General features: G+C 39.7%; 1 protein-coding gene across 4 annotated transcripts in view; it reads left to right on the plus strand.

Moving 5' to 3' along the window:
• Positions 1 to 4,279, plus strand: part of adgrg1 (adhesion G protein-coupled receptor G1) — a 17,573-nt gene extending 13,294 nt beyond the window's left edge. For all 4 annotated transcript variants that reach the window (XM_047810459.1, XM_047810460.1, XM_027136586.2 and 1 more), the window contains 5 exons: positions 525 to 643; positions 752 to 1,011; positions 1,267 to 1,366; positions 1,452 to 1,723; positions 2,519 to 4,279. In XM_047810459.1, the coding sequence (XP_047666415.1) occupies positions 525 to 643; positions 752 to 1,011; positions 1,267 to 1,366; positions 1,452 to 1,723; positions 2,519 to 2,634 (867 nt within the window). In that variant the 3' untranslated portion in view covers positions 2,635 to 4,279. The remainder of the gene's footprint in view (positions 1 to 524; positions 644 to 751; positions 1,012 to 1,266; positions 1,367 to 1,451; positions 1,724 to 2,518) is intronic.
• The last annotated feature ends 5,988 nt before the right edge of the window (positions 4,280 to 10,267 follow it).

Below are 10,267 nucleotides of genomic sequence, written 5' to 3' on the forward strand. Positions count from 1 at the left end.
AAATAAATAAATAAATAAATAAATAAACCACACAAACAAATAAACAGAACTAACAAAAAAAATGTCTCTTGGTACTGAGCAAGAATAATATCATTTTTAATCAATAAAACAATAAATGAAATTTGTTCTTTAGATTTAGACTGTAGATAGAAAGAAAGAAAAGAAAGAAAGAAAGAAAAGAAAGAAAGAACTGTCCTATGAGAACAGAGAGCAGATTCGTCCGTGTTATTCGAGGTGTATTATTTATTTAATTGAATCATTTTTTTGAGGGTGACAATAATTTTGAAACACGTCACCTACATTATTCTACATATGTTCGTGATAAATATATAAGTATTTAATTAATAAATAATTAATAAATAATATGTGTAATATTTAATGAATTAAGTCATTTTGGCCCGTCCTTTTGAAGGGTGTCAATATTTATGCACTGACTGTACAACAGCCTGAACGCCTCATATAGGTTTGTCTTCATTACACGTGTTAAGAGTTAATGCTGATTGTGTCTGTGTGTCTCGCTATAGGACCTGAACCCGACGAGAAAACTGCGCCACCTGGAGGCTCTGACCTTCATCACAGCCACCTGCTGTGCCATATCCATCGTCAGCTGCGCCGTGCTCTTCGTATCGCTCTGTAGACAGAGGTCAGAGGTCAATCTGTCTCACTCTAACCTGCTGTCCCGTCTGTGAGCTGTTATAAGAGCTGTTATAACACTGGGTGCTGATTTGTCTTCTTTTTTTTTTTTTTTTAGAAAATTAAAGAATCTTTCGAGTCTGGTGCACCGTGGTCTGGTTGTCGCTCTGTTCTTCCTCCTCGTGCTCTTCGTCCTCACCGGCACCGTGGCCAACGTCGCGTCCGATAGTGTGTGTGGTTTCATGGGCGGCCTGCTGCACTACGCACTCCTCAGCGTCCTCTGCTGGATGGCTGTGGAAGTGATTCACACCTTCTGGATGATGAACATGGTGTTTAAACCGGCACCACAGCCATGGATCTGGTACCTGCTGGGTTTCGGTACGTTTACTCGAAAGGAAGAAAGGAAAGGGAGAATTTAAGTTTTGTGTATGTGTAAGGCACCTGAGAGAAGTTTCATTTATCGTGAATTAGATGAGTATTGATCAGTTTTGGAGCAATTCTGATCTTTTTAAGACAAAGATTTAGAGGTAAATTTATACACTTTTAATAAAAAGACGTATCCAGGTAACGAACGAACGAATAAATTTTTTTTGTTTGATAAAAATTGAGGAGAACAGAATTTGTCTGTTCCAGGTTTTCCAGCTGTGCCAGTGGTTATTATGGGATGCATTGGAGACATTTATGGCCGGAGGTCGGTGAAGTCCGACGATGTTCTCACAGCTCCATTTAGCATGTAAGGAACATAAATCATTTCCCAGCCTGTGTGAAGGTGGATTATTTGTTTAGTTGTAATAATCCAGATGTTGTGTGTCGTTCAGGTGCTGGATGACAGAATCGCAACCGGCTCTGAAGGCTCACTTCATCATCAACTTGGGGCTGCTAGCGGCGGTGGTGAGCTCCGGCCTCATCGTGCTTTTCCTGGTCTACCGGAAGATCCGGCACCGGGACGAGTGGAGGAGAAACCGTGTGGCCTTCCTCAGCATCTGGGGTCTCAGCTGCCTGTTTGGCTTAACCTGGGTTCTCGCTTTCTTTTCTGCTGAATCCTCAGAAACCGTCCTCTTCCTGTTCTGCATCATTAACTCATTACAAGGTGACTATCTCGCCGGTTTCTCCTTTCCTGTCGCCACACAGACCGAGCCGAAGGCCAGCGCCATAAACACCATTGTTTATGTGGCAGAGATTTCCTGAGTAGATGATATCAGCCAGAATGTTCATGCTGTGGCTTTAGTTTAGAAGCTTTAGAAGTTTAGAGAATGTCTTTGCTTTTATAAATTCTTTACAAATTTCATCACAACTAACAAATTATAATTAACTATGTAACAAAATAAACAATAACAAATACATTAAATGAAAGAAATTAATTTGTTGATGAAAACATGAATTGCATTATTATTATTTACATTTATTATTATTATTATTATTTACATTATTTACATTATTATTATTATTATTATTATTATTATTATTATTATTATTATTTACATTATTATTATTATTATTTACATTATTATTATTATTATTATTATTATTTACATTATTATTATTATTTACATTATTATTATTTACATGTATTATTATTATTATTATTATTATTATTATTATTTGCATTTATTATTATTAGTAGTATTCTTATTTACACTTATTATTATTATTGTTATTATTATTATTATTTACAATTATATTATTATTATTTCTTTTATTTTTATTTTTTTAATTTTTAAACTCTTTAAAAAAGAAATTCCAATGAAATGAATGATTAAACCTATTGCAGGATTTGTAATAGAATTTAAAAATAAATGACAGTGTAGTAAATTGAGGTGAACTGTATGATTTGTGGTAGAATTGTAAATGATGTATATATTTAATTAATCTTTGCTGTTTGCAGGGTTTTTCCTCATGTTGCGCTTCTTCGCTCTGGAGCGGATACAGAAGAATTCCCAGTCCAGTTCCGACTTCAGCAGCACCGGATCCACACGGCAGCACATGCTACAGCCTCAGTAGAAGAAGCTAGGAGGGATGTTTGGACATTTCTGTAAGCATTAATCCCTGCTGGTCAGGTCTGGGGCTGTGCACTGAAACAAATAGAAAGAAATTCAGACCAAAAAAAAAAGCTTCATGGAGATTAAGCTGAATATTTAACTGTATAAACTCCATACTTTTATTTCGTGTTCTGAAAAACTCCACTCCATTCTGTCATTAGCACTTTTACTCCTTATGATTTGACTACTTTTCGTTGTGCCAGCTTTAGGTATTTAGAATAATTATGGAATAAAAAGTAGATTTTAAGCACAAAGAAGACAAAAGTTTTTTAAATTCTTTATTATTTATTGGTAAAAAAAAAGGAGGTTTCACAAATCTGTTCAGTTTCCACAACGAGCCTCATTTATTGATTAGCGTTTATTCTTTAGCATTTATTGTTTATTGCTTATTGCTTATTGTTTATTGAACTGGATACGAGAGAATTTAATCCAACTCATTCACAGGAGCAGGTTTTACGCAAATAAAGTAAAAATTGATGAATGGTCTTTAAATCGTAAAATCGTCAACAAGTTCCTGTGATTAAATATATACGTCTTTTATTTTATTTGTGATAAATAAATTAAAACAATATGACCAGCAGTTCAATCAGGATAAAAGTAATAGCACTCTATAAAAGCAAATTTCTCTGCATTAACGAGTGGAAAGTTTTGGCACCCGCTGCACTCAGGAGTAGTGTTTAATCTCCACTTAGTCATTTCTCAGCTCTGTAAATGTGAACACTTTGTTATGTATTTTTGTTAACCCACGAACATGAACTTTTATGTAATGAATGTAAATCTGGTGGGAATTTTTAGTTTAGCTTCGACACAAAAACGTTCACACGCGTGTTTAGTGAAAGATGATAGATGATAGATGATGATTATAATAAGTTATAAAAATAAGGACAATTTTGTAAGATCGAATAAAATAAATAATAGTAATTAAATAAATATTTTTAAGGGTACATGACTGGTGTATCGGTATCACAGTGACTTCACCTTCTTGATGGACTTCTGGAGAGTTTGTGTTTATTCTGTCAGTTTGATTTGCAAAAGATTTTGTTATAAATCTATTTTTTTCTTTCTTGCTCTTATTGACCTGTCGGTAAACTGCAGCTCACACACACACATACACACCCACACACACACACACACACACACACACACACACACACACACACACACACACACACACACACACACACACACACACATTCTGCATCAAACAGCACTTTTATTTAGAGATTTTATTTATGAACGTTTTCAGAAAACGAACTTCATTTCATGGTCAAATTTAAATGAAAGATTCAAAAAATAAAAACAATAATTTAGCATTTTATAGTTTTTATTCCCACAGTTCATATGTTTTGTTTTGACTTTCTATTATTTGAAAATAAAAAGCAAAATTTTCTACCGCTTGATTTTTTTTTTAAACTGACAAAAAAGATGTGAATTCAGAGCAAATTTCAGCTTTGAATATAAAGGTTTCTGAGTTTTTAAAGTGAATATGTTTTTGTGTTTGTGTAGTTTGGAGCTGTTATTGTGTTGTTGACTGTGATGATTAAAAGCTGAAGCATTTTTTTATACACAAAAGCGCTGTAAATAATAAATTCCCTTTATTTAATCCACAGAGTTTTTATATTTTTGTGTAATTTCAAATTAAAATTAACATCTTCTAATTATTATTTATTTCGAGAAACTCTTGGAAAAGACACGTCTATGAAGAAATATTAAACTAGATTATAGAATAGAAATAAACAAATATTCACATTCATAAATCAGACGTTTTTAAACGTAGACGCTTCTTACATGGATTATTATCTTTAATCTAGTATTCACTTTTTTCTCGGTGTGTGTGAACTCTGCTGGTCCGTACTTTTTTAGTCTTCACCTCTATGAAGTAAGAGGAAGTTGATGAAAGTTTCGTGCGGCTTCTCAGAACTTTGTTTTCAGTTTTTCTCTCGTATCAGTGATCCGATCTCCAGAGCATCTCTCTGCTGGTAAACCACAGATTCCAGACTAAACAGAAGATAATAAAAAGAAAACAACAGCCAAAAATGTCCACTTGTTTGTACTAAGTCTCTAAAACATGTCTGTGTCCTTCACTTCCTCTCACAGACTTGCACAGAAAATAAAATACTTGCCTTGTTTTTTCTTTCGTTGATGATGTTGTGATGTGATTTTCAGTTACATTTTCATTCTCTTTAGGAATCCTGGGATTTTTGTGTTCACACATACAACAAGTCTCTTTTTTCATTTTATCAACACTTTACTCACAACATTTCAATTCCATTTATTTGTTTAGTGCTTTTAACAATTCACATTGTCTCAAAGCAACTTTACAGAAGTACAGAAACAGAATAAAACTGATTAAGTTATTATTTATCTCTAACATTTATCCCTAATGATCAGACCTGAGGTGACGGTGGTGAATAAAAACTCCCTGAGATGATAAGAGGAAGAAACCTTGAGAGGAACCAGACACAGAAGTGAACCTCATCCTCATTTTGGTGACACTCTACAGTAAATAGTGTTAATAATGATAATGTCATTTCTACAACAGTCTATAGTCTAGTGGGATTGTGTGACCAAGAGCTCCTGAGGAACTAACGGGTCAGAGTTCATTACTGAGTTCATTACAGACTTAACACTAACTTCTTCCTGATAATTCTTCAAATGTTTACTGATGAAGCCCTGAGCACAAAGATGACTGACAACAGCAGGTCAAAGTTGGTGCGATAGTCAACACGCTTACTTGCTATAGTCAGCTTTAAATTGTATTTTATTTTATTTTTGTCAGTTTCACACAGAAACCTGATCAGACTGTATTAAATACATTCAGTCTTCATACTAACTGCTTACTGATGTTATGTAATGATCAATATAATGAAATTAATTAACACTTGAATTGAATAGAAGCAAGATGATTACTGAGAGTGGGATTATAAATCATTATAAACACTGAGAGTGGGATTATAAATCATTATAAACACTTAGAGTGGGATTATAAATCATTATGAACACTGAGAATGGGATTATAAATCATTATAAACACTGAATGGGATTATTAATCATTATTATCACTGAGAGTGGGATTAGAAATCATTATAAACACTGAGAGTGGGATTATACATGATTATATACACTGAGACTGGGATTAAAAATCATTATGATCACTGAGATTGGGATTAGAAATCATTATAAACACTGAGAGTGGGATTAGAAATCATTATAATAAGAGTGGGAATATAAATCATTATAATGAGAGTGGGATTATAAATCATTATAAACACTGAGAGTGGGATTATTAATCATTATAAACACTGAGAGTGGGATTATAAATCATTATAAATACTTAGAGTGGGATTATAAATCATTATGAACACTGAGAATGGGATTATAAATCATTATAAACACTGAATGGGATTATTAATCATTATTATCACTGAGAGTGGGATTAGAAATCATTATAAACACTGAGAGTGGGATTATACATGATTATATACACTGAGACTGGGATTAGAAATCATTATAAACACTGAGAGTGGGATTATAAATCATTATACTGAGAGTGGGATTAAAAATCATTATGATCACTGAGATTGGGATTAGAAATCATTATAAACACTGAGAGTGGGATTAGAAATCATTATAATAAGAGTGGGAATATAAATCATTATAATGAGAGTGGGATTATAAATCATTATAAACACTGAGAGTGGGATTATTAATCATTATTGTCACTGAGACTGGGATTAGTGAGAGTGGGATTATAAATCATTATAAACACCGAGAGTGGGATTATTAATCATTATAATAAGAGTGGGATTATAAATGCATCAATCTTCTATAACTGTGTACTGTATGTACAAAAAGTACAGTTGTGTAATCAGGAGTTTAGAAACATTAGCAGCATAATTTAATCTGAATTCATTTTGTTTGTAATCTAATTTGAAGCCTATAGTGTTGTTTTTCTGAGTTGTTCAGTGGTGAAGACACTTCTGTTTCTGTTATATTTAACTTCCTGTGTGTAGATGATGTCATATGAGATCTGTTGTGAGACCCAGACACAACCAGTGAGAGTTCAGACACTAGAGGAGGCTGTAACATTTGGCAACGTCCTAATGAAAGTTTGTCCTCTTTTGCATGTTGCATAAATACAGAAAAATACATGAAAAATCTGATTTAATCAGAATTATGATCACAGACCTGAAAAATCTGCTGTGACAAAAAAAAACCTTCCACATAATCAGTGTGAAATCGTCATTTTACTGTTTGTTCAAGTTAGGCTTACGATTTTAGCAACAAACAAAACTCTAGCCAATGCTCAAGTCTTCTAATAAAAAAGTGATTAGTAAATAATGTTATACTGCTGGATTATATCCTTCTGTTTATGATGAGGTTTATTATGGCCTCTGTTGTGGTATTTTCTATAAATTCTTCCATGCATTTTGTTACATAGTCCCTCCAGCGTGTCCTAGGTCTTCCCCGGGGCCTCCTCCTGGTTGGAAATGCCCAGAACACCTCCCCAGGGAGGCGTCCAGGAGGCATCCGAAACAGATGCCCGAGCCACCTCAGCTGACTCCTCTCGATGTGGAGGAGCAGTGGCTCTACTCTGAGCTCCTCCCGAGTGACCGAGCTCCTCACCCTATCTCTAAGGGAGCGCCCAGCCACCCTGCGGAGGAAACTCATTTGTATCATCATATCATTTGAGATCCTGTATCCGGGATCTCGACCTTTCAGTCATGACCCAAAGCTCATGACCATAGGTGAGGGTAGGAACGTAGAGCGACTGGTAAATAGAGAGCTTCACCTTGCGGCTCAGCTCTTTCTTCACCACAACAGATTGGTATATTGACCGCATCACTGCTGAAGATACACCAATCCGCTTGTCGATCTCCCGCTCCATCCTTCCCTCACTCGTGAACGAGACCCCAAGATACTTAAGCCCCTCCACTTGAGGCAGGAGCTCTCCACCAACCTGAAGGGGGCAAGCCACCCTTTTCTGGCTGAGAACCATGGCCTCGGACTTGGAGGTGCTGATTCTCACCCCCGCCGCTTCACACTCGGCTGCAAACCGTCCCAGTGCACGCTGAAGGTCCTGATTTGAGGAAGCCAGCAGGACAACATCATCTGCAAAAAGCAGAGACGAAATCCTGTGGTCCCCAAACCGGACTCCCTCCGGCCCCTGACTGAGCCTAGAAATCCTGTCCATATAAGTAATGAACAGGACACAGAAGTGAACCTCATCCTCATTTGGGTGACACTCTACAGTAAATAGTGTTAATAATGATAATGTCATTTCTACAACAGTCTATAGTCTAGTGGGATTGTGTGACCAAGAGCTCCTGAGGAACTAACTTGTCAGAGTTCATTACTGAGTTCATTATAGACTTAACACTAAACCGGACTCCCTCCGGCCCCTGACTGAGCCTAGAAATCCTGTCCATATAAGTAATGAACAGGACCGGTGCCAAAGGGCAGCCCTGCCAAAGTCCAACATGCACCGGGAACAAGTCTGACTTACTGCCGTAAGTATGACTTACTGTCATATAGGGACCAGACAGCCCTTAACACAGGGCCCCGGACCCCATACTCCCAGAACACCCTCCACAGGTCACCATGAGGGACACAGTCGAATGCCTTCTCCAGATCCACAAAGCACATGTGAACTGGTTCATGGGCAAATTCCCATGAACCCTCCAGCAACCTGGCGAGAGTATAGAGATGGTCCAGTGTTCCACGACCGGGACGAAACCCGCATTGTTCCTCCTGAATCCGAGGTTCGACTATCGGCTGAATTCTCCTCTCCAGTACCCTGGCATAAACTTTTTTACAGGGAGGCTAAGGAGTGTGATCCCCTGTAGTTGGAACACATCCTCCGGTCCCCCTTCTTAAACAGAGGGACCACCACCCCAGTCTGCCAGTCCAGTGGCACTGTCCCCAAACTCCACGCGATGTTGCAGAGGCGTGTCAGCCAAGACAGCCCCACAACATCCAGAGACTTGAGGTATTCAGGGCGGATCTCATCCACCCCCGGTGCCTTGCCACTGAGGAGCTTCTCAACTACCTCAGTGACCTCAGCTTGGGGAATCGATGAGTCCACAACTGAGCCCCCGCCCTCTGCTTCCTCAGTGGAAGACATGTCGGTGGGGTTGAGGAGAACCTCAAAGTACTCCTTCCACCGTCCGAGGATGTCCCCAGTCGAAGTCAGCAGATTCCCACTCCCACTGTAAACAGTGTGGGCAGGGCACTGCTTCCCCCTCCTGAGGCGCCGGACGGTTTGCCAGAATTTCTTCGAGGCCAACCGATAGTCCTTCTCCATGGCCTCACCGAACTCCTCCCAGACCCAAGTTTTTGCCTCCGCAACCGCCCGGGCTGAAGCTCACTTGGCCCTTCGGTACCTATCAGCTGCCTCCGGAGTCACTGGAGCCAACCAGGCTCGATAGGACTCCTTCTTCAGCTTGACGGCATCCCTTACATCCGGGGTCCACCACCGGGTTCGGGGATTGCCACCACGACAGGCACCGGAGACCTTACGGCCACAGCTCCGAGCGGCTGCGTCAACAATGAAGGTGGAGAAAATGGTCTACTTGGACTCAATGTCTCCAACCTCCCTCGGGATCTGGTTTAAGCTCTGTCGGAGGTGGGAGTTGAAGATCTCGCTGACCAGAGGCTCTGTCATACGTTCCCAGCAGACCCTCACAGTACGTTTGGGTCTGTCCAACTTCCTCCCCTGCCATCGGATCCAACTCACCACCAGGTGGTGATCAGTTGACAGCTCCACCCATCTCTTTACCCGAGTGTCCGAGACATACAGCCGGAGGTCAGATGAAACAACCACAAAGTCGATCATCGACCTTCGACCTAGGGTGTCCTGGTGCCATGTGTACTGATGGACACCCTTATGCTCGAACATGGTGTTCGTTATGGACAAACTGTGACTAGCACAGAAGTCCAATAACAGAACACCACTCGGGTTCAGGTCGGGGGGGCATTTCCTCCCAATCACGCCCCTCCAGGTGTCACTGTCACTGCCCACGTGAGCCTTGAAGTCCCCCAGTAGAACAACGGAGTCCCCGGTCGGAGCACTTTCCAGCACCCCTTCCAGAGACGCCTAGAAGGTCGGGTACTCTACACTGCAATTTGACCCATAAGCACAAATAACCGTGAGAGACCTATCCCCGACCCAAAGGCGCAGGGAAACGACCCTCTGGTTCACCGAGGTGAACTCCAACACATGGTTGCTGAGCTGGGGGGCTATGAGCAAGCCCATACCAGCCCGCCGCCTCTCACCATGGGCAACTCCAGAGTAGTAGAGAGTCCAGAGCCCAAGGATTGGGTTCCAGAGCCCAAGCTGTGCGTGGAGGCGAGCCCAACTATCTCTAGTCGGTATCTCTCAACCTCCCGCACCAGCTCAGGCTCCTTCCCCCCCCAGCGAGGTGACATTCCATGTCCCTAGTGCCAGATTCCCTGTCCGGGGATTGGGTCGCGAGGCCCCCGCCTTCGACTGCCACCCAATCCGGGGCCTTATATATATCTAATAATAATCTAGAATTTTTATTCTGTCAATTTTTTTACTTTTATTATTTGTTATTTTCTTTATCATTAATTAT

Source organism: Tachysurus fulvidraco, chromosome 2 (genome assembly GCF_022655615.1).
Source record: "Tachysurus fulvidraco isolate hzauxx_2018 chromosome 2, HZAU_PFXX_2.0, whole genome shotgun sequence".
Classification (NCBI taxonomy): domain Eukaryota; kingdom Metazoa; phylum Chordata; class Actinopteri; order Siluriformes; family Bagridae; genus Tachysurus; species Tachysurus fulvidraco.